The sequence below is a fragment of the Xiphophorus couchianus genome, chromosome 14 (genome assembly GCF_001444195.1).
Source record: "Xiphophorus couchianus chromosome 14, X_couchianus-1.0, whole genome shotgun sequence".
NCBI classification, from domain to species: Eukaryota; Metazoa; Chordata; class Actinopteri; order Cyprinodontiformes; family Poeciliidae; genus Xiphophorus; species Xiphophorus couchianus.
The window spans coordinates 3,124,131-3,148,899 of record NC_040241.1 but is presented as its reverse complement, the minus strand read 5'-3'; the positions used below and the strand labels follow the sequence as shown (position 1 = coordinate 3,148,899).

Genomic DNA, 24,769 nt, shown 5'->3' with positions numbered 1-24,769 from the left:
TAAAGTCCTGGTCTCCATTACCTACCTCGTCTTCGCTCGAGCTGGTAGTAGAGCTACCACTGGAGCTGGTAGTAGAGCTACCACTGGAGCTGGTAGTAGAGCTACCACTGGAGCTGGTACTATTGCTATCACAGGAGCTGGTAGAACAGTCCACAAACTGCGGAGATGAACTATACCTCAACTCCTCTCCATGGTCTTCAGAAACCGTGTCGGCTTCATTTAACCACAACTTACCTTGTTCCTTACCATTATCAGGATGTCCCTCCAACATTGGGGATCCATCTGCTGGAAGCGCCATGGTATGGGCTGTGAAGAAAAAAAACAAAGCAAAAAAAGCTATAATTCTGTATCTTGAAAAAAATCACAAAAGTCCAAAGCAATGTTTAGAGGGAACACTGAAATATATATTTATATATTAATTTATATAGCACATTTTCAGCAACAAGGCAATACAAAGTGCTTATGTGTGCATGATGCCTCAAAGTCTTATTATCACATGTTAATATTCCTCCAAATGGCTCAGTTATGGCTGAAGGTAGTGTTATGAAATGAATTATATCAGCCTGAAGATCATGGCTGCACACAACCCAGCAATAAACTCAGAGGAATGTTCACACAATTATATTGCTCCAAATGCTTCATTCAATATGACCATCTCCATGGAGACAAAATACATCAACAAAATGGATTCTCTAAAAGTAATTCTCTCAAACTAAAATAAAAAGTTTTCCAATCACCACACCACTATTAATATTGCAGACGCTTTCTGAAAATGTAATCAGCGTGAAAATATATTACAGCTCCAAACATGCAAAGGACCAACACAGCATTTCGTAAACAACTAATTATTGAAAACTCCTCTTTCTTAGAAAAAGCAAACTAATAAGTTTAAATATAAACTAAACTACTTAGAAATAATACAGGAGAAATATATATCTAAAACATCTCTAATATTCAAGTATTAAGGTTTTATTTCAAGCAACGTATCCAAGGAGACCAAATGTGTAATTGGGGCATTTTTTGAAACCTGGACCAGGCACTGACCACTTATTCCAAAGATCTGAATAAAACAAAACAGATTTTCTAAAACCAGAACTAACTTTTTAAACCACATAAACCGTGTCAAACCCCCGCAATCCTCCAAGATTTTAACTAACAAATGAATCACAACTGGACCAACTGAAACTGAGATGATTGTTTTTCTAATGAATTTTAACATTCACTGTTAACATTCAAGTAACTTCTGAAAATGATATGTCACTAAAATGCAAAGGAACAAAAGGCTGTTTTTCTGGTCTTGAGTAATTACAATAAACGAAATAATTTAGTTACTTTGTAAAATCAACAGGCACACATTGATTGTTCTTTAATGATTTTTTATAAGAATAAAGTTGTATGTTGTTATTTAATCAATGTATCCATGGAGACTACACATACCACATTTTTCAAAAAGCTGGTTCCAAAACTTCTTTCAAACCAAAACAACTACAAACAGCATTACTGACATTTTCCAAAATGTCAAATAACTAGCACATGAATCACAATACAAATTCAACTAACTCACAAATATGTTGCAGCCCAAAAATGCAAATTATGCCTTCCTAAACAAAGAGCCAGAATTCATCAAAGCTGACTTTAACCAACTCAAATAATGTTTTTTTTTTCCTTTTAATTTAATTAGTTCACTAATTTGACTATAATTCAAACTAATCACACATATTAAAGTCTATCATTAAATAGGAGGAGGCACATGTTTGCAAAGTGTTTCTTAATTTTTATTGAAGTCATTTTAAATAATGTCACCAATGTATCCATGGAAACTAAATATGTTTGTTTAGGCATTTATCAAAAAAAAAAAAAAAAGGACAAAGAACCATCCAGTTTACCAAGAATTGGACACCAAAGTCATCAAACCTGCAACTCTTAGACAAAGAAACAAACACATCAACATGTCCCTATCTTGAACAAATAAAGAAACTAAACAATTAAATTATTGGCTATTATAAGGGTAAATACTAATTTTTAAATGTCTTTTAAAAATAATATTAAAGGCATTTCATTTTGCGTATCCATGGAAACAATGGAGTGTTTATCACGCATTTTTCAAAAAATAACGGTCAAAAAACAAGCTAATTTTTCAGGAATTTGACGTTAATTTAACTAATTTGACTATAATTCAGTAAAATACATATATTTCTTAAATCACTACATCACAGTTTAACATTATTGACATTTCCAGCGAAATTCAGCTAAGAAAAAGGCTCATTAGTTAAGAACGATCTATGCTAGCAACGAATGCTACTCGTCTTTTTTTTCTACAGCAGTCAGTATTTCTTTAAAACACACACACACAAACACAAAATAAACTAAACAAGTCACTAATATCTTTGTAATAACTTGCTTTCGTTTATTAAAAATAGTAGAAGAATGATTTTAACCTTCCAGATGTTCACCCTGCTGGTGCTTCTCCTGGCCAGGAACCGTCTTTCGCAGGTTTGTTATCCACGGGCTTCTTCAGCAAGTGCGTATTTCAGCAAGTGCTTCTTTAGCAAGTTTTGCACAGCAGACTTCTCGACAAGCTCAAACCGTCCGAGGCTTTAAAGGCTCCTTCAGGCGTCTCTCTCAAAAGTCCCGTCGCAAAGGGGGAAGAATTCAGAAGGTCAGCGTCTTTTATAGTGTTGACAACGCTAACGTCGTTTCCATGACTTTCATTGACGAATGCACGCACTGGTGCGTCAGAGAAATTGGAGCGCAAATAATACAGATAATACAAGTATCGCGTTGTCTTGTTTATCACTCCGTATGCTGCCACCTACTGGCCAACCAGTCTAAGTTCACAAAGACATTTATAAGACTTACTACTGGTGCGACATTATATTTCTGCTTTCATTCTTAACTATGTCAGTTTCGGACATGGGAAACTTTTCTCTGCCGTGAAGCCTAGATTGGAAGAAAAATTCAAATTCAAAATTCAATTCAAAAATACTTTATTGATTCAAAAGGAAAATTAAATGTTGTAGTTCATGTCATGAAGTGAGGGTGTGGTGAGTGGTGAGGCAGACGCAGCAGACCCAGGTAAGATGAATAGTTGATTTTTAATCCAGAAACACAGTCCAATCAACGGGCAGCACGGCCGAGCAGAAGCCAGGGCTCGACGCCGGTAGCAACCGTTAAAACGAATGGTTAACACGAAGGACTCGGAACACATTAGACGAGGATCCGACAGAGACGCTGAGACACAGGTGACATTAAATACACGGGAGGGTAATCACAGAAAGAGACACACCTGGGAAACAATCAAGGGGAAGACAGGACAACACGAAGACTCGGGGACACAGAAAACTCTAAATAAGTACACAGAAAACACAGAACATGACAGCTCATCAATTCAGATTCTTCAAAGAGTTATTGTAGATGGCTGATTACTGTTGACAGGAATTTTTTTTTTGTAGCGGTCTGTATTGCAGCATTTTGAAGAAGCCTCTGACTGATGACTCTCTGCCCAGCTAGCATCAGACAACGTCCACTGAACGTCCACCGACGACGTTCTCCGAATGTCAAAATGAACCACCACAAGATGTCCGCCGGATGTTCGTTGACATTCGCAGTAGGTCACAATAAAATGCTATATGGTTCTGCTAGGTCTGTACAAATGCTAATATGACAGCAATTTCATTGGAGTGCAAGGTTTTCAATTGGAACAGTTGCCTTCCATTTCCTAGGGATAATAATCCAATCTTGTAACAAATTGGAAAATTGATGACAGCCACTTAAAACACTTGGCAAAGAATTTATTAATTTTACAGTATTAAAATTAAAGACTACCAAAGACAAAATATGATAAAGGGCTACATTTATTTATACATAAACATATGAACAAAAAAGACAGTAATGAAACCTTCCTTAGAACAAAGTACAACTGTACAGTATACATTTTAATACAATGGGTTTTCAGAAAAGACATTCACAATCGGGCTGAAACGATTCCTGGCTGGTGGATGAGTTTCTGAGTGTGACGAACAAAGGTGTCAAATTTCGTTGCTAACAAGGACACAAAAGCTATAAATGGCTGGGCAAGGCATACCTGTCAAGTCTCCCGTTTTGGCAGGGAAACTACCATTTTTTATCCCTCTTCTCGAAAAACATTTTTTATAACCATTTTTCTGTAAATATCCCATATTGCTCTCCCCCCTGTCTTATGTTTGTACTCTGGTCTACCGGTCGTGTCTCCCCCCCAACACGCTTACGTTCGCCTCTAATCGAACATAACCCTCTATCTCCAAGCCCCCAACTCCAGACGACATTTCCCGTATTCTCAACCCAAAGTGTGGCAGGTACTGGGCAAGGTGAGAATTCATCTATTGAACTGACTGAAGATGAATACATGAACTAAAAGCTGGAGTATAGACATTTTTATAAGCGTATTTGTGAGCCCGCCTCTATTATTAAATTGAATATTATGTCAGATTTTTGTACAACTTCTCTTTAGGTTAACTTAGAAAGTGAGCTATTATTGTTACGAGTTAATTTTCTAAGCTACAAAAAAGTAACTGATACAGACGCTCAAATGTGAAAAATTGGACTGATGTTGGTAACCGATGGTAACACTGCTGTTATGTTAGATTTACCAATATTTTATTTGATCAATTTTCTGTATCCGATTACTCAATTAATCCTAAGAATAATCGATATATTACTCAATTACTAAAATATATATTTACAGCAGCCCTAATTCACAATAATAATAAATAGAGACAAAGTCAGCATTTAAAAACCAACCACTGCTTAAAAATATGATTTTAAAAGAGATATTTACATCAGAACTGGTGTAATGAGCATCGACACATGCACAAAATAATAATAAAACCAACAAAAACAAACCAAACAACCTTGAACATTCTTAAAACTGTTTTGGTTTTCTGAATCTGACCCTTGGTTCTTTGCTACAGCCCCTGAAAACAGACAATATATATATATTTTAAACTGAGATGTGTATTATAGAGAAATGTTTTATGGTTTTGTGTATTCTGAAACCAACAAAATGTGTGTTTTGTCAGCAGAGGGGCGGTTCTAGAACGGCGGTTCTAGACAGTCCTAGTATGGTCTGGTCCCGAGGAAATTAAAATAAAATCTTAATTTTTATTTTAAGATTTTATCAAAATCTTAAAATAAGATTTTATTTTGAGATTTTAACAAACTATCTAGTTTTAAGTAGATAGTTTCCACTATCTACTTAAAACTTTTACTAAATTTATAGGATTAATAAACCCAAAACCAGTTTATTATCAAGGTAGAAGGTCTTTATTTGAAAATCATACTTAGAAATTGCATTATCCTTATTTTTATCTGAACATCTTGTGGCTGTTGGCCTTTTTTCTTTCAACAAGAATGAACGTCCATCTATGGAAAAGTAGACATGATGAGTCGGGGTTTTACTATTCAATCTTCTGTTGTCTGAACTCGACAAGCCACAAAATGGTGTTTTAAAGGTTTTGCTTGTAACCTGAAACTTCACAGGAAGAATGGAATCATGGTTTCTGAGCATTAGCATGTCATCAGTCTGATAGGAACAACAAACATAAAAGCTACTCTAACTCTGATATGGCATCTTACCTCATCAGTGACATTTACTTATATATAATACAGTGGAACATTGACTACACCTACGATTTTAGCATATAAATGATGGGAGATACAAGAGCTGGTTTACTTTACCTGACTTGGGATTTGTCACCCCAAACACATCAGAGTCTTCCATTGAAACATTTTAGGCAAACTCCCGGCTCTCTGCATTGTGGGCCACAGGGGACAGGAAAAGGCCTCGGTACTCAACATACATGGACGATGACATGAGGACTGATCCCAGGGAGCCGAAGGCTTACAGGCTGCAGGTACCTGCTCCGTCTGGAGGTAGTTGTTGTCTCTGGTCTCTCTCCTGGTCTGTACTCATGATCTGCAGAGGGCAGAGCCTCTTTTTTTTTTCTTGTGCAGCGTTCTGAATGGCGGCCCTGTGCTGCACGTCATCGGCTTTTCTAATTTAAGGATTGGAACTATGATATGTTGATTCTGCTGAACTCCTAACTGGACTGCACTCAAAAACTGGTCTCCACTGCATACCTTGCACATGTACAGAGCTAAATAACTTCTATTTTACTGTCATTCCTGCACTTTATATTTTATATTCATATCTATATTCATATTTTATACTGTATTTTATTTTATTCTGGAGTAACCTCACAACATTGGAACCTCAAAACATTGTCCTGAGCCGTACGCAACAAAATTTTCTTCTGTATACAACCTGTGCCTGCAAAATGACAATAAAGTCAGTCTAAGTCTAAGTTTAGAAAGATGATTTGCTCTGGTTCTGCTGTTACTAAAGCAAATCTATTTAGCCTTTTGGTTCAAGAAAAACTGCAGGTGACAGTGAAAGGTCTGACTAGGACTGACAATACTTCTCCAGTCAATGTGTCAGAGATCACAAACATGACTCAATCAATACATTTTTATGACAGGCTAAATGTGTCTTGGGCATTGATTGTTGATATGTTTTGTTCAATGGCTCCCTTGTTCTTTTTTTTTGTAAATATGTTTCTTAATCTTTTTTTCATTTGTTTTTGTCCATTATTCTTTTCACACCCATATTCTCCATGTGCTTTTATCCTTTAACTCTTTTTTCATGCAGCTCTCCATGTCCTGTCAGTTCCTCCCAGGACAAAGTCTGTTTAGATCAGCTTGATCTGTTCCTTTAGACTCCGTGGTAACAGAATGAATGTGAGAAGAGATTATGTATTTAAGGCTATTTTTAAACCATAAAGGATGATCAAATTTTAATGTTTGATCATTAAAATTTGATCAAACATTTTGATTAAATTGTTTGATAAAAAATAAAGTTATATTTTGTTTTGGTACAAACAAAATATAACTTGTTTGTACCAGGCTTCATGCCAATGAGTTTAAATAGCATGAAAAAGAAAATCAAATGATTGTTCTACTGCTCTAAAGCAGATTTACCATCTCAAATGATCCAAATCTGATATCTGAATAAAACCAAAGCAGTGACGACAAAAAAAGCTTTTATTGAATTTGCTTACAACTTAAATGTTATTTTACTCTACGATCAGCTTAATTACTTTCCATGTTTTCACAAGTCAAGTGAAAGTTACACACAAAAATAAAACAGAATACAATAAGTCCAAAAACACATGTATTATATTACATCATAACATAGAAATAACCTATGACACTGCAAAATATATTACATTCTTTAATATCTTCTTTCCACAACATAATTTTCACACTGTTGTCAGACTTTTCTTTAGCATTGTGATGACTGTGAAATATAAACTTAATCTTTAAGTGATTAACACATTTGTTCAATTTTTACTCTTCAGAAACGAACAAAATGTGTGTTTTTGCACCGAGACACAAAACTCTTTAGTAATTACATCAGATTATGCAGCATATCTTCTTCATTCCAAACATTACATACACATTATTGCATAAAAACATGCTACCATGACTTTTTTTTTTAAACAATATTAGTTTCTGGACACAGCAAATGAGCTGAACACATTCTTCAACAGGTTCAGTCCAGGAACAAGCTCATCATCATCATCATCCTCTCCTGTCTGCAGCCAGATATCTCATCCTCCTCTGACCCACAGCTTTCCTGTCAAGCCTCAGATGTTCCTTCTTCCACCTCAGTCATGGACTCTTCTGCTTCCACCAGTTTGTCTTCAACCACATTAGGAGACGCTGCTGCTCCCTTTTTGCCTCCACCTCCAACCTTTCTGTATCTAGAAGTCAGGTGAAGAAGCAGCCGGAGAGACTGAACAGGAACGAGGATGCAGGTCCAGATGGTGTCGGTCCCAGAGTCCCTCTGTGGGATTCTGCAGCATCTCTTCAACCTTTGCCTGACCCAAGAGGAGGTTCCGTTGTTGTGGAAGACATCCTGCCTGGTTCCGGTACCGAAGAAAAGTCACCCATCAGTCATAACGACTGTAGACCCGTTGCCCTGGCATCGCACATCATGAAGGTCCTGGAGAGACTCCTGGTGGCCCACTTGAGTAAGCAGACGATCACATATCAGGACCCCCTGCAGTTTGCTTATCACCGTGGAGTTGGAGTTGATCAGACACCTGGTTCTACAAACCCACTGTCATCTGGACAAAGCAGGCAGCACAGTGAGGATCAGGGTCTTTGCTTCTCAGGTGCATTGAACACAATTCAGCCTGATCTGCTCCGTTAGAAACTCCAGAAGACACAGGTGGAGGCCTCAACAATCACCTGCATCTGTGACTACCTGACAAACAGAATACAGTTTGTGAGACTGAAGGACTGTGTGTCTAACCAGGTGGTCAACAACATGGGAACACCACAGGGCACTGTACTCTCACCATTCATTTTCACTCTCTACTGTTCGGACTTCCCGCACAAGTCCGACTTCTGTCATCTACAGAAATACTCAGACGACTCTGCAGTTGTTGTGTGTATCAGAGGAAGACAAGAGGCTGAGTACAGAGATCTGGTGGATCACTTTGTGGCCTGGTGTGGGAACAATCATCTATTCTTGACTGTAAACAAAACAAAGGAGATGGTTGTTGATTTCAGGAGAAACAGGAAACCCTATTTCCATCATGGGAGAAGATGTGGAGGTGGTTCAGGAATATAAATACCTCGGTGTTCATCTGGAACACAGACTGGACTGGAGACGCAACAGTGAAGCCGTCTATAAAAAGAGACAGAGCAGACTGCGCTTCTCGAGGAAGCTACGATCCTTCAAGATTTGCAGCAAGTTGCTGCAGATCTTTAAGTCTGATGTGTCTAAGAAGAAGACACATCAGAAGAGTGTCATCTCTTCTGCTATCATCTGTTGGTGCAGCAGCATCAGAGCCAGGAACCTCAAAAGGCTCAACAATCTGATAAAGAAGGCTGGATTTGTTCTGGTTCTGTTCTGGAGACGACTGTGGAACCTCTGGAGATGATGCAAAGAAGGATTCTTCATAAGAGTCAAGAAAGCTATGGACAACTCTGACCATCCTCTTCATGAGTCTGTATGGTGAAAACAGAGTATCATCAGTCAGAGGGTTCTTCAGATTTGCTGCAATACAGACAGCTACAAAAGACCTTTCCTGCTGCCAGCAATCAGCCATCTGCAATAACATTTGAAGAATCTGAATCTGAGCTACAACTACATTTTATTTCCCTTTGGGATCAATAAAGTCAAAGCATGTTTGGGTAATTCTTGCACACTACTCAAAGTCTGATAGAAAAAAATATTGAACAATTGGAAGTTATGGTGGAAACATTTTTTGTGGTTTCAATGAAATGAAACAAAAAATGTAAAAGAGATAATTAAGTTTAGCTTCTCCTGTGCCGTTTCACATGTTTGCAGCTCGTTTTGCTGTTTGTTGCGCGTTTGCAGTTGTCGGCCACAGTTTCTGATCAAGTCATTATCTCCTCAACTTTCACCATAATCTGTTACAACCAGTAGATGGACGAAGTAACCTGCTTTAAGTGTTGGTCAACTCATGCTTGGTTTGTTATTGAAGGACCTACTTCACTTGGTCCTTCTTTATTCTGTGTCCTCAGGTTTCCCCCTGTTGCATCAGGAAACTTCATCTCGGGATTTCCAGCAGGATTTTCTCTGTCTTCTCTCTCCTGATTGGTTCAGTGCTGTTGTCTTGTCTCAGTTATGCTGGAGAATCATCACATAATAATACACACATTCCTTAATCTCTGTCTAAATAATAGATGATTGAAAGAGACTTTCTGATCAAATCATCATCATGTCCTCACCTTTTCCACAATCTCTTACAACCAGTAGATCAGCAGGTGGAGCAGGTCTTCTGCTTTAATTGTTGGTCAGCTCAAGTCATGTGACATGAGTTGACGGAGAAATGAAATAAAGAGAAAACATAACAGGATTAAAAAACTGAGAATATACATCTACAGAAAAAAGAAAAAGATAGAATTTTGACCTCAATTTCATCCATATTTAAAATTGCTAAAATTGAAAATATGTTTTCTTACTTTTTTTGTCAACAGGGTTCTCTTATCTTCCTCCATCTGACTGGTGGTGTTGAAGGTGGAGGTTTACCGGCTGAGGAGATCCAACCTGAAATGATCAGAGACATTATTGATCTGCAGACTCTGAATCTGGGATCAGAAACCAACGCTGGGTTCTCTACAATGTTTCCAAATTTGCTTAATATTCAACATCTTACTGATGAACAGGTGAAATTTCAGCATAGGATTTTATGGCAATGCTTGATTTGTTATTGAAGGACCTACTCACATGATGTCTGTCTCTTTATTCTGTGTCCTCAGGTGTCCCCCCCGTTGCATCAGGAAACTTCATCTCAGGATTTTCTGTGTCCCTTCAGTCCTCTGTGTCTTCTCTCTCCTGATTGGTCCAGCACTGTTGTCTTGTCTCAGTGATGCTGAAGAATCAACACATGATCAGACACACTTTCCTTAATCTCTGTCTAAATAACAGATCACTGAACCAGACTCTCTGATCAATTCATGAACATGTCCTCACCATTTATAAAATCTACTAGAACCAGTAGATCAGCAGGTCCTCTACTCTATTCCTGATCCTCCTTCCATCAGCTCAAACTCATCAAAGCTCTGCTGTTATGAAAGGACTCAATAAATAAAAAAACACACAAAACAAAAGTGTCAGTGAGGAGAAAGTACAGCAGAAAATAGGAAATAGGTTTGAATATTAACCTCAACCTCCTGCATGTTAAAAAATTGTTGTTGTGTAAAAGTATATGTCCTTACATTTTTTTTCAACTGGGTTCTCTTATCTTCCTCCATCTGACTGGTGGTGATGAAGGTGGAGATTTACAGGCTGACGAGATCCAACCTGAAATGATCAGAGAATCAGAGATCTGCCACCAGTATCATGTGAAAGTGGAATGCAAAAACTTACAAGCAGTGTGAAAAACAAGGGATCCAGAAGGCAGGAACCACATGGACAACGATGAAAGGATCCAGCGATGAGCAGCTAAAACCTGAAAGATTAAAAACTGGGAGACTGGATTAGTAGAGAAACAGGACAGAATAATTCACTATATTGGAGAGCAGCGTGTAGGGAAGCATCACTATTACACCTTGAAACATGGGGGAGTTGAGAGGAAAACACAAAGATGAAGAAAAGCCCTGGTGCAAGGCGCTACCTAAGACTTCCTCAGTCCTGTCAGAATCCTTATAATCTAAAATACTAAATCTAGCAGCGGGATAATGAAAAGCCCTGGTGCAAGGCGCTACCTAAGACTTCCTCAGTCCTGTCAGAATCCTTATAATCTAAAATACTAAATCTAGCAGCGGGATAAAGAAAAGCCCTGGTGCAAGGCGCTACCTAAGGCTTCCTCAGTCCTGTCAGAATCCTTAACATCTAAAATACTAAATCTAGCAACGGGATAAAGAAAAGCCCTGGTGCAAGGCGCTACCTAAGGCGTCCACAGGCTTGCTAGAAACCCATTGGCTTTAATAAAAAACATGAGAGAAATGATGATGTCCTAATGTGACTTCCCAAATAGGTCTTCAGTTTTTACGGATCCCAATCTAATCAGAATCACTTGACAAGACGCAGTGAGGTCTAAACCAAACGTTTCTGGAACTCTCTCTTGCTGTAATTCCACTAGATGTTGAAGGTATTGCTGCCTCTTCTGTGTCCAGTTCAGCCTCCAACCAGGAACAGAAGCTAGAGGGTGACAAAGTTGGACTATCACAGCGTGTTGATGGTGAAGGACTGAAAATGCGGGGAGACAGAATGGGATCCTCATATAGCATCGTTGGTGGGAGACTGGAAACACTGGGTGACAAAATGGGATCTTCATACTGCATCAATGTTGAGGGACTGAGGACGGGGACGGGGGATGAAAAAACAGGACTTTTACGTGCCATTATACACGAGGGACTGAGGACGGGGGATGACAAAATAGGATATTCACATGATGTCCAAGGTGAGAGACTGAGGACAGGTGGTAACACAAAGGCATCTTCATCATAGGGAAAGGACAGGACACTATACTTGGTCTTCTTGGCGGCCAGCTCCTCTTGATCATAGTGTGTTGATGGTGAAGGGCTGAAAACGCAGGGTGACAGAATGGGATCTTCATAGTGCATCAATGTTGAGGGACTGAGGATGGGGAATGGCAATCCAGGATCCTCACACGACTTCCAAGGTGAGAGACTGAGGACAGGTGGTAACACAATGGGATCTTCATCATCGGACGGGACACTATACTTGGTCCTCTTGGCGGCAAGCTCCTCTTCAGCAACAGTGTCCCTAGGCCTCTTGGCTGGGAGCTTCACTTCAGCAACACTGTCCCTGGTCACAGATGTCACATGAGCCGCGTCCTCTTTCAAACCTACCTGATGACTAGGTTTTGATGGTGGGTTGTCCTCCTTCGCAGCATCCACCTTCTTCGTTGTTCTCCTGGACTTCTCAAGATGCAAAATGGGCTCTTCCTGTGAAGTACAAGGAGCCATGTCTTCTTTGGGCTTCCGAGCCACCCCAATGTCTTGTATGTATCTGAAATTTGGGGGAAGAATCTCAGGCAGCTGTGACGCAACATCAGCCAGACTACTGTCACCGGAGTCCAGCAGATCAACCGTCGATTTCAGAAGTTTCAATGCCTCTTCAAGTACTCCTATGCCCCACAGAAATTTAATGTTTGGTCCAAGGACCTGGACAACCCGAAATCGAGATTTAAAGTCCTGGTCTCCATTACCTACCTCGTCTTCGCTCGAGCTGGTAGTAGAGCTACCACTGGAGCTGGTAGTAGAGCTACCACTGGAGCTGGTAGTAGAGCTACCACTGGAGCTGGTAATATTGCTATCACAGGAGCTGGTAGAACAGTCCACAAACTGCGGAGATGAACTATACCTCAACTCCTCTCCATGGTCTTCAGAAACCGTGTCGGCTTCATTTAACCACAACTTACCTTGTTCCTTACCATTATCAGGATGTCCCTCCAACATTGGGGATCCATCTGCTGGAAGCGCCATGGTATGGGCTGTGAAGAAAAAAAACAAAGCAAAAAAAGCTATAATTCTGTATCTTGAAAAAAATCACAAAAGTCCAAAGCAATGTTTAGAGGGAACACTGAAATATATATTTATATATTAATTTATATAGCACATTTTCAGCAACAAGGCAATACAAAGTGCTTATGTGTGCATGATGCCTCAAAGTCTTATTATCACATGTTAATATTCCTCCAAATGGCTCAGTTATGGCTGAAGGTAGTGTTATGAAATGAATTATATCAGCCTGAAGATCATGGCTGCACACAACCCAGCAATAAACTCAGAGGAATGTTCACACAATTATATTGCTCCAAATGCTTCATTCAATATGACCATCTCCATGGAGACAAAATACATCAACAAAATGGATTCTCTAAAAGTAATTCTCTCAAACTAAAATAAAAAGTTTTCCAATCACCACACCACTATTAATATTGCAGACACTTTCTGAAAATGTAATCAGCGTGAAAATATATTACAGCTCCAAACATGCAAAGGACTAACTATAACTATAGTTATAGTTAGTTGTTTTCAACAACTAATAATTGAAAACTCCTCTTTCTTAGAAAAAGCAAACTAAACAATAATAAGTTTAAATATAAACTAAACTACTTAGAAATAATACAGGAGAAATATATATCTAAAACATCTCTAATATTCAAGTATTAAGGTTTTATTTCAAGCAACGTATCCAAGGAGACCAAATGTGTAATTGAGGCATTTTTTGAAACCTGGACCAGGCACTGACCACTTATTCCAAAGATCTGAATAAAACAAAACAGATTTTCTAAAACCAGAACTAACTTTTTAAACCACATAAACCGTGTCAAACCCCCGCAATCCTCCAAGATTTTAACTAACAAATGAATCACAACTGGACCAACTGAAACTGAGATGATTGTTTTTCTAATGAATTTTAACATTCACTGTTAACATTCAAGTAACTTCTGAAAATGATATGTCACTAAAATGCAAAGGAACAAAAGGCTGTTTTTCTGGTCTTGAGTAATTACAATAAACTAAATAATTTAGTTACTTTGTAAAATCAACAGGCACACATTGATTGTTCTTTAATGATTTTTTATAAGAATAAAGTTGTATGTTGTTATCTAATCAATGTATCCATGGAGACTACACATACCACATTTTTCAAAAAGCTGGTTCCAAAACTTCTTTCAAACCAAAACAACTACAAACAGCATTACTGACATTTTCCAAAATGTCAAATAACTAGCATATGAATCACAATACAAATTCAACTAACTCACAAATATGTTGCAGCCCAAAAATGCAAATTATGCCTTCCTAAACAAAGAGCCAGAATTCATCAAAGCTGACTTTAACCAACTCAAATAATGTTTTTTTTCCTTTTAATTTAATTAGTTCACTAATTTGACTATAATTCAAACTAATCACACATATTAAAGTCTATCATTAAATAGGAGGAGGCACATGTTTGCAAAGTGTTTCTTAATTTTTTATTGAAGTCATTTTAAATAATGTCACCAATGTATCCATGGAAACTAAATATGTTTGTTTAGGCATTTATCAAAAAAAAAAAAAAAAAGGACAAAGAACCATCCAGTTTACCAAGAATTGGACACCAAAGTCATCAAACCTGAAACTCTTAGACAAAGAAACAAACACACCAACATGTCCCTATCTTGAACAAATAAAGAAACTAAACGATTAAATTATTGGCTATTATAAGGGTAAATACTAATTTTTAAATGTCTTTTAAAAATAATATTAAAGGCATTTCATTTTGCGTATCCATGGAAACAATGGAGTGTTTATCACGCATTTTTCAAAAAATAACGGTCAAAAAACAAGCTAATTTTTCAGGAATTTGACGTTAATTTAACTAATTTGACTATAATTCAGTAAAATACATATATTTCTTAAATCACTACATCACAGTTTAACATTATTGACATTTCCAGCGAAATTCAGCTAAGAAAAAGGCTCATTAGTTAAGAACGATCTATGCTAGCAACGAATGCTACTCGTCTTTTTTTTCTACAGCAGTCAGTATTTCTTTAAAACACACACACACAAACACAAAATAAACTAAACAAGTCACTAATATCTTTGTAATAACTTGCTTTCGTTTATTAAAAATAGTAGAAGAATGATTTTAACCTTCCAGATGTTCACCCTGCTGGTGCTTCTCCTGGCCAGGAACCGTCTTTCGCAGGTTTGTTATCCACGGGCTTCTTCAGCAAGTGCGTATTTCAGCAAGTGCTTCTTTAGCAAGTTTTGCACAGCAGACTTCTCGACAAGCTCAAACCGTCCGAGGCTTTAAAGGCTCCTTCAGGCGTCTCTCTCAAAAGTCCCGTCGCAAAGGGGGAAGAATTCAGAAGGTCAGCGTCTTTTATAGTGTTGACAACGCTAACGTCGTTTCCATGACTTTCATTGACGAATGCACGCACTGGTGCGTCAGAGAAATTGGAGCGCAAATAACGCAGATAATACAAGTCTCGCGTTGTCTTGTTTATCACTCCGTATGCTGCCACCTACTGGCCAACCAGTCTAAGTTCACAAAGACATTTATAAGACTTACTACTGGTGCGACATTATATTTCTGCTTTCATTCTTAACTATGTCAGTTTCGGACATGGGAAACTTTTCTCTGCCGTGAAGCCTAGATTGGAAGAAAAATTCAAATTCAAAATTCAATTCAAAAATACTTTATTGATTCAAAAGGAAAATTAAATGTTGTAGTTCATGTCATGAAGTGAGGGTGTGGTGAGTGGTGAGGCAGACGCAGCAGACCCAGGTAAGATGAATAGTTGATTTTTAATCCAGAAACACAGTCCAATCAACGGGCAGCACGGCCGAGCAGAAGCCAGGGCTCGACGCCGGTAGCAACCGTTAAAACGAATGGTTAACACGAAGGACTCGGAACACATTAGACGAGGATCCGACAGAGACGCTGAGACACAGGTGACATTAAATACACGGGAGGGTAATCACAGAAAGAGACACACCTGGGAAACAATCAAGGGGAAGACAGGACAACACGAAGACTCGGGGACACAGAAAACTCTAAATAAGTACACAGAAAACACAGAACATGACAGCTCATCAATTCAGATTCTTCAAAGAGTTATTGTAGATGGCTGATTACTGTTGACAGGAATTTTTTTTTTGTAGCGGTCTGTATTGCAGCATTTTGAAGAAGCCTCTGACTGATGACTCTCTGCCCAACTAGCATCAGACAACGTCCACTGAACGTCCACCGACGACGTTCTCCGAATGTCAAAATGAACCACCACAAGATGTCCGCCGGATGTTCGTTGACATTCGCAGTAGGTCACAATAAAATGCTATATGGTTCTGCTAGGTCTGTACAAATGCTAATATGACAGCAATTTCATTGGAGTGCAAGGTTTTCAATTGGAACAGTTGCCTTCCATTTCCTAGGGATAATAATCCAATCTTGTAACAAATTGGAAAATTGATGACAGCCACTTAAAACACTTGGCAAAGAATTTATTAATTTTACAGTATTAAAATTAAAGACTACCAAAGACAAAATATGATAAAGGGCTACATTTATTTATACATAAACATATGAACAAAAAAGACAGTAATGAAACCTTCCTTAGAACAAAGTACAACTGTACAGTATACATTTTAATACAATGGGTTTTCAGAAAAGACATTCACAATCGGGCTGAAACGATTCCTGGCTGGTGGATGAGTTTCTGAGTGTGACGAACAAAGGTGTCAAATTTCGTTGCTAACAAGGACACAAAAGCTATAAATGGCTGGGCAAGGCATACCTGTCAAGTCTCCCGTTTTGGCAGGGAAACTACCATTTTTTATCCCTCTTCTCGAAAAACATTTTTTATAACCATTTTTCTGTAAATATCCCATATTGCTCTCCCCCCTGTCTTATGTTTGTACTCTGGTCTACCGGTCGTGTCTCCCCCCCAACACGCTTACGTTCGCCTCTAATCGAACATAACCCTCTATCTCCAAGCCCCCAACTCCAGACGACATTTCCCGTATTCTCAACCCAAAGTGTGGCAGGTACTGGGCAAGGTGAGAATTCATCTATTGAACTGACTGAAGATGAATACATGAACTAAAAGCTGGAGTATAGACATTTTTATAAGCGTATTTGTGAGCCCGCCTCTATTATTAAATTGAATATTATGTCAGATTTTTGTACAACTTCTCTTTAGGTTAACTTAGAAAGTGAGCTATTATTGTTACGAGTTAATTTTCTAAGCTACAAAAAAGTAACTGATACAGACGCTCAAATGTGAAAAATTGGACTGATGTTGGTAACCGATAGTAACACTGCTGTTATGTTAGATTTACCAATATTTTATTTGATCAATTTTCTGTATCCGATTACTCAATTAATCCTAAGAATAATCGATATATTACTCAATTACTAAAATATTTTTTTACAACAGCCCTAATTCACAATAATAATAAATAGAGGCAAAGTCAGCATTTAAAAACCAGCATTTAAAAATATCATTTTTCAAAATGATTTTTTTATCATTTAAAAAAATGATACTTTTAAAATCATATAAAGATATGATTTTAAAAGAGATATTTACATCAGAACTGGTGTAATGAGCATTGTTTAAAATGTGTTTAAAATTCCATACCAGAATCATCTTTTTCCTTAAGGCCTCACACAACAACTTTAATCTCACCTTTGTTCTTTGTTTTAACTCTAAGTTCAACCGTAAGACCAAATCAGACACCTGAGGTTTAATAAAGACAAACCTTCAAAACTCTTATGTAGCAATATTCTCATCATGTACAACTGCTATACATCTATGTTTTCCTTACTCTTCTCGTTTGATGTGTGACATCTGTAGCGCATTTAGCTGTTTTGACTTTGTAAAATAGACTCAAGACTCTTTGACTGTGCAGTCATTCTAAAGAAGTGGAGCAGTTAGCCAGCAGGGGGCAGTAGTCAACCTACATTTCACACAAATCAACCTGCTGGGCTTTACAGAAATCAAAACAACTTCAGTCAACCCTGCTGTGACTTTCTCTTTGTTCTTCAAGGTTTGTGAAGCTCAGCACTGGCAACAGGAAAGCAACATCACAGACAATGTGCTTTGATTTGAGAAAATTTTGAGAAACCGTGGCTCTTCAGGAGCAGCGGCATTATTAACAGAAGGTTCATATTTAGTTATAGACATTATTGGACTTTTCAGAAATCCCTTCTGAAGAAGCCTGTGGAGACAGAGGACAGTGAATTGCCTTGTGCTACTCAATAATACAAACTGTAGTTTTTCTCTCACACAACCAGAATGGTGTTTTTACATCTCATAGTCCAGTAGACTCTGTTTGATTGGGGACTAAAATTGCAACATTTGTAATGTGTTAAGCTGGTGCACTGAGTCAAACAAACCAAACCCTTTGAGCAATTTATTCACCCTTTCACTTGTGGTGGCGGCGCACCGAGAACCACTGAAAGAAACGACTCAAAAACCTCTGAAGAAGACACAACTTCCTTCTTAAGAAAATATAAACCAAGAAGAACTGCGTCAGATTTTAGCTGTTGTAGGATTTCTTTTTTTCTTGTGAAAAGACCAAGAGCCATTTCTCCCTCTGGCGCTGGACTCACAAGTTTGTTTAGGCACGGTATTTTCCCAGAATACCCTGCACTTTAGTCTGCTTACCGCTTTTGGAGTGAACCAATACCAGAGTTCGCTTTTTTGGTCTACATCAGAGTTTGATTACACATTCCTCAAACAAATGGACTAGAGTTGGATTAAAGTGGACCAAACAGGGCTGGAGTGAATGCAATACTGATGATGGCTGTGGTTGCTTACACTCAGGCCTTTACCAGTAGTCATAATACCGATCCTGCAGGTTGTCAATATAGCAGCAAGGTATTCAAAGAAATGTTGGTGGTGTTGGGCACCTGCAGTTGTCTTGACAGCATCTCTGTCGCTTCTCGGCTTTTTGGCTAAGACAGCGGTCCCCTCCTTTGGGTGGTGATAGCGGTAGTCTTTGTGACTTGGCTGTTACCACTGATTTAGAGGTTCAGTAAATCTTGTCCCCGGTTGAGATATTGACCACTAAGTAGTGGAAAATATATTTTACCTTTTATTTGTATTTATTGGTGTTTATTAACTATTTATTGTTTTTAGTAAAGGTTTTAAACCTTTAACTGGTGGTGCCTCCACCATGGCGGCTAGCCATGCCGGCATGCGGAGGCACCACAGTGTTCGATTTTTATTTAAGGAAAAAGAAGAAGGAAATAGAGTAACGAGATTGGACTTTTCCAGGAAGCTAATTCAGCAGGTGCTGAAGTTTCGGCCAGATGACCTGAATTGTATCCTTACCCTGCCTTTCAATAAGGGATATGACGTAAGTTTTTGCTCTGCCGCACTTCTTAAGGAGTTTTGGACACGGTTTGAAAATGCTAAGACCCAGTTTTCAGTATTTGACGTCGAGAAACTGACTGACAACTCCCTGAAAACGGTGATTGTCAGGATGTTCAATGAGACTGTCAGTGCTGAAGACATCTGTATGTGGCTGGGTAGATACTGCACTGTGAGAGGCCAGGCTATGAAGGTGCGGGATGTGGACGGCATCTGGAACTGTGCTTGGCGGGTCCCCATTAAGCAATGGGAAGACCCCCAAGGCTTCCAGGGCCTGAAGCATCTCCCCTCAATGATAGTCCTGGGGGAGAACAGGGGCTACATTCACTATCAAGGCCAACCCAAACTGTGTCGGAAGTGTGGCGAGCATGGTCATCTGGCCGAAACTTGTGAAAAAGTATTCTGTGGAAAATGTCGAGAAGTGGGACACACGTTTGATGAATGTACGAACGGGCGGAAATGTAATTTGTGTGGTGGACAGGATCATTTGTTCAGAGACTGTCCAAAATCGTTTGCGAATAAATTGAAAAAAGGAAAAGAGACGCTAACGGAAACGGTTAATGAGCAAGTGGAAGCAGCTGGGTCGGAAATTTCAAATCTCCCACCAGGTCCTCTGATTGGAGGAGAGGAGGAGAGGGCGGGAAGCGGGGAGGGGAACGAAGCCCCCCCCCAGACCGAAACATCCAGTGAGGGGGGGGGAGATGCTAACCGAAGGCGGAGCTAGCTCGGACTCTGAGGAAGAACAGACGGACAGCAGCGATGATGCCTCCCTCCCCGACGCCCAGCTGGCTAAGAGGCCGGCATCTGAGTCACCTCCCGACCTTACCCCCAAGGTAGGGAAGAGAGGAAGGCTGGAGGAACTCTTCGGTTCTTTCGGAGAGGAATCCAGAGCCTTCCTTGCTGGCTCATCCAATGAGGTCTCGTTCCTAGACTTTGCTCACCAATCAACCCCGAAGGACCCAAACAAGGTAACGGCTTTAGAAAGACGGCCGACGCCGAGAGTCCGAAGGGGGAATGGAGCTCCAACCCGACCTGCACCACCATGTGGGAAGGAAGAGCTCTGTTCACAGGACAGTCTCTGAACCCGCCTTGTTTTAAATAACCGCCCGTTTTTTAGCATGGGTTTAATTTAGTATTATCTTGTTTTTAATCCTTTAAAATGTCGTACTCGATTTTAGCCATCATACTCATGACTCTCACTTTCTCAACCATCAATGTTAGAAGTGTGAAGTCGCGAGTTAGAGCCCAGAGTGTTTTATCCTTTTTAAGCTCCGTACAGTCAGATGTGTTTTTACTACAAGAATGTTCACTCCCGTTTTTAAAGAATTACACCCGGTGGCAGGACTTGTGGCCACGGCCGTCTATATGGAGCGGCTCCAATGAAAATAAAAATGACGGCGTGGCCATTTTAATAAACAACCCGCACATCTTGGTAAAGGGGAGCACCGTGGTGAGAGAGGGACGAGCACTTTTAGCAAATCTGACTTTTAACGGACAGGATTTTAACCTCTTAAATATTTATGGCTTTAATGACAAACACGACAGGTATGAGTTTTTAGAGGAACTGCAGCCCCACATGCTGGGAACAAAACCTTTAATAATTGGGGGGGATTTTAATTGCATTTTATCTAGAAAAGATAGGAAAAGAAATAGACAGGATTTTAAGGTAGACAAAACATCACTTTTATTACAGAGAATCGTTAGGGATTTTAAACTAGTGGACTGTTTTAGAACTATGCATCCTGGAGAGGAGGGCCACACCTGGTTCAGTGGTGATGGCTCTATGGCCTCTCGCATTGATTATTTCTTCATCAGGGATTGCGCCCTAACTGATGCTAGATTGTCACCAGCTTTCTTTTCTGATCACCTCCTTCTGTCCTGCACGCTTTCACTTCCTTCAGGTGCGACGACCGGGAGAGGTCTGTGGAAACTCAACCGCTCCCTGCTGGAAGACCAGGTTCTGGTCGGCCAGTACCGGGAGCGGTACCACGAGTGGCAGACCCTCCAAGACCTGTACGAAACACGAGCACAGTGGTGGGAGATGGTGAAAGGTAGGACCCAGACTTTCTTTCGACAAGCAGGGAAAAATAAAAAGAGAAAAGAACAGAGATGCATGATGGGGCTGCAGAAAAGATTACAAAGATATTATTTTCTAAATCAAAAGGGAATGGATTTTAATAAAGAAATAAGAGAAGTAAAAAAAGAAATGAGCATTTTAGCAGAAATAAAGAGTAAGGGAGTAATATTAAGAAGCAGAGAGAGAGAAATAGAAGAAGGAGAAAAATGTAACAGATACTTTTTTAAGAAAATTCTAAACAATCCAAGTTTTATCTCTGATTTAAAGTCAGAAAATGGAAACATTGCTTCTAACATAGAAGAAAAGAAAAAAGTAATTGAAAAATACTATAGTGATTTGTACTCAGAAAAAATGGTAAAAGGAAAAAATATAAAAGAAACTTTAAATTTCCTTGAGAAAAGTATAGAAGAAAGTAGTTTTTTAGAGCAGGATTTTACCCTTTTAGAGCTTTTTCAGTCAGTGAGAAGTTTTAAAAGAGGAAAGTCTCCAGGCTCAGACGGACTCCCTATAGAATTTTATTTAACCTTTTACGATATTTTAGCACCGGATTTACTTACTGTTTTTACTGATTTTAGCAAACTAGACACACTCCCCGATAGTTTTAGAACAGGAATTGTTACACTTTTATATAAAGACAAAGACAAGACAGATCTTAAAAACTGGAGACCCATCACCCTTTTAAACGTTGATTGTAAGATTTTTAGTAGACTTTTAGCAGCCAGGATGCGTCGAGTGTTGGGGGATCTAATCCACCCGGATCAAGCCTGCGCCGTCCCGGGAAGGAGGATCACGGACAGCCTGGTACTGATCCGAGACACCATCTGTTTTGCGAGAGACAGACACATTCGGCTGATAGTCCTAAATCTAGATTTCGAGAAAGCGTTTGATCGGGTCTCGCACCAGTACCTCTTCCAGGTACTGCAAAAAATGGGTTTTCCTGGGAGGTTCGTAGCGTGGGTGGGACTGCTGTACCGAAACATCTCCAGCAGATTCATGGTTAACGGGTTTCTGACAAAAGCAGTGAAAGTGAACTGCGGTGTCCGTCAGGGTTGTCCGTTATCCGCCCTTCTCTATGTGGCCTGCGTCGAGCCGCTGGCGCAGATCTTGAGAAGGGACCCACAGATTTTAGGTGTAACGATACCGGGGAGTGGAGGGCAGGTAGCGAAATGTCTTTTATACATGGATGATTTTAACATTTTATGTACAGATCTTTTATCAATAGATAGGATTTTTCAATTAACCGATTGGTTTGGGAAAGCATCAGGGTCAAAATTAAACAAAGAAAAAACAAAAGCAAAATTTTATGGACCATGGAAAGAGAATGAAAAATTAGGATGTCAGTTTCAAGTAACGGAAGAAGAACAAAAAATACTGGGAGTAAAATTTGACAAACATGGAGAAGGAAAGACAAACTGGATTGAAATAACAAGAAGAGTAAAACAGCGACTGGGATTCTGGGGGATGAGGAACCTTACGATAGAAGGAAAGATTTTAATAGTTAAAGCTGTGATTTTACCAGTGTTTTTACTCACCAGTGGTGTTTTTATCCCTCCTAAGAGAGTGTTTTTAGAACTACAACGAGCCATTTTTTATTTCATATGGAACTCTAAATGGGAAAGGATAAAAAGAGAAATCATGTACAAACCCAAATGAAAAAGGAGGAAAAGGAGTCCCAGACCTTCACTTGTTTTTAGGCAGCCATTATACGAGCACGCACCTGAAACAAGCAATGAACCTTTCCAGCAATAACAAAACAAACACGATGACCAGATTCTGGTGTGGGTCCTATCTTAGAAAACTAAAAATGATAAAAAGTGATTTTAGAACTCCAGTAGCTTTTAACCTTCCTCCAGCATATGCTTTTATACGGAAATTTTTAGAACATTTTAGATTGGAAGGAGAGGAGAGCAAGATTTTAACAAATCATCGTCTTATTATTTCTGTTGTGCAGGGCCGGGAACCAGTGACTCCAGTGCGCGGCCTCCTGTATGGAGATGCCTCCACCGTTTGGCGCAACGTGAGCCATCCCGTCCTTTCAAACAGACTCCAGGACCTGTCATGGATGGTGGCTCATGGGATCCTGCCAGTCAGAGCCGTTATGCACTCCCGCGGCATGTCTGCAACGTCCATCTGCCCCCGACCCGGTTGTGGCGCGCCGGAGTCGGTGAGGCACCTGCTGTGGGAGTGCAGCGCTGCTGTGGACCTGTGGGCAAAAGCCGGCTCCTTGCAATTCCCACACTTGCCAGCAAAGGAGGTCCTCCATGGGCAGCTAGTGCTGTACGGGGTGAGCCAGCAGAAAATAACGAAAAAGGACTTTGCTGAGATCTGGCTCACCCTAGCCACCATCAAAGACGCCATTTGGACCTCCAGAAACTTGCTGGTGAGCAGGCGCAGGCAGATGCCCCCCGTGGCTGTGATCCGGATGGCGGCAGCAAAAAGAACAACATCAAGGGCTGCAGGTGGCGCGCCAAGGACACAGCCACCAAGAAGAATCGCCTGCGCCTCCGTGGACGAAGGAGCCGGCGCTCCACGAACAGAGGTCCAAGCAGCGGCGGCCTGGCTCTCCGGGTGAGGCAGGAGGGAAGGAGCTTCAGGGCAGGTTTCCCCTCTGAGCACCAGCGCTGTTTGGAAGGACGGGACGGCTCCGGACTTGGGAAGGGGTCACCCCGGTCCTGCTCAACTTTTAACGCACAGAGATTTTGTGTTTTATATTCTTGTTCTTAGCTTCTTTTAGTCTGAACTGATGATTTTGTAAGTTATTGAAAATTTCTGTATAACTGAAATAATGTAATTTTTTAAATGCTTACAGTAACAATAAATACTTTTCGAAAGAAAAAAAAAAAAGACAGCATCTCTGTAACAGCTGCAGAAGTAGTGACAGCTCACGGTTTAACAGGTTTAATAGTTTCAATTACTGTATCATAAACGGTCTTGCTATTATCAGTGTCTACAAGAGTACATGTAGTTGTTTTTGAGATTTAGGTGTTATTGAACTGTTTTTTTTTTTTCAGCACATGAAACTCGGAGTATATTTTCTGACCGTTTGTGACACAGAAAGAGGAAGTAAAAATGTTTCGACACAGTTCATGGTTTTGTTACTGTCACTGTTAAATGAGGTTAATATGTCATAATTCTGTGGTCCTTAATAAGAGGCAATTAAGCTGACCGAAACAAAGAGCTAATGTTTTAAGAGCAGGATGGGTAACTTTGCTGCTACCCAACTGCATGGTCTTAAATTATGTCTAATTTTCGCAAAAACAATTGCAAGATTAAAAAT

The 24,769-nt window shown here is 39.6% G+C and overlaps 2 protein-coding genes and 2 long non-coding RNA genes across 5 annotated transcripts; 1 reads left to right on the top strand and 3 right to left on the bottom strand.

Moving 5' to 3' along the window:
• Positions 1-7,059: 7,059 nt before the first annotated feature.
• On the bottom strand, positions 7,060-10,341 carry LOC114156823 (uncharacterized). The gene is made up of 7 exons (XR_003598022.1): positions 10,301-10,341; positions 10,036-10,120; positions 9,802-9,871; positions 9,562-9,700; positions 8,679-9,054; positions 8,400-8,576; positions 7,060-8,305 (listed from the first exon to the last, which is right to left on the bottom strand). It is a non-coding gene; the product is annotated as an uncharacterized LOC114156823 (long non-coding RNA).
• Positions 10,342-10,801: 460 nt separating this feature from the next.
• On the bottom strand, positions 10,802-15,497 carry LOC114156822 (uncharacterized). Its single transcript, XM_028037339.1, has 3 exons — positions 15,190-15,497; positions 10,943-13,034; positions 10,802-10,876 (listed from the first exon to the last, which is right to left on the bottom strand). The coding sequence occupies exon 2, from the start codon at positions 13,024-13,026 to the stop codon at positions 11,578-11,580; it is 1,449 nt and encodes a 482-aa protein (XP_027893140.1). The 5' UTR covers positions 13,027-13,034; positions 15,190-15,497; the 3' UTR covers positions 10,802-10,876; positions 10,943-11,577.
• A 3,841-nt stretch (positions 15,498-19,338) lies between these two features.
• LOC114156797 (uncharacterized) lies at positions 19,339-24,190 on the top strand. 2 transcript variants are annotated; one of them, XR_003598019.1, is made up of 2 exons: positions 19,339-20,248; positions 21,317-21,442. XR_003598019.1 is itself a non-coding variant. In XM_028037296.1 (2 exons), the coding sequence occupies exons 1-2, from the start codon at positions 20,117-20,119 to the stop codon at positions 24,062-24,064; spliced, it is 753 nt and encodes a 250-aa protein (XP_027893097.1). In that variant the 5' UTR covers positions 19,339-20,116; the 3' UTR covers positions 24,065-24,190. The 2 variants fall into 2 exon arrangements, 1 of the variants encoding a protein (XP_027893097.1); XM_028037296.1 differs by lacking the exon at positions 21,317-21,442 and adding an exon at positions 23,444-24,190.
• LOC114156798 (uncharacterized) lies at positions 21,319-22,512 on the bottom strand. The gene is made up of 3 exons (XR_003598020.1): positions 22,399-22,512; positions 22,167-22,313; positions 21,319-21,426 (listed from the first exon to the last, which is right to left on the bottom strand). It is a non-coding gene; the product is annotated as an uncharacterized LOC114156798 (long non-coding RNA).
• Positions 24,191-24,769: the final 579 nt, after the last annotated feature.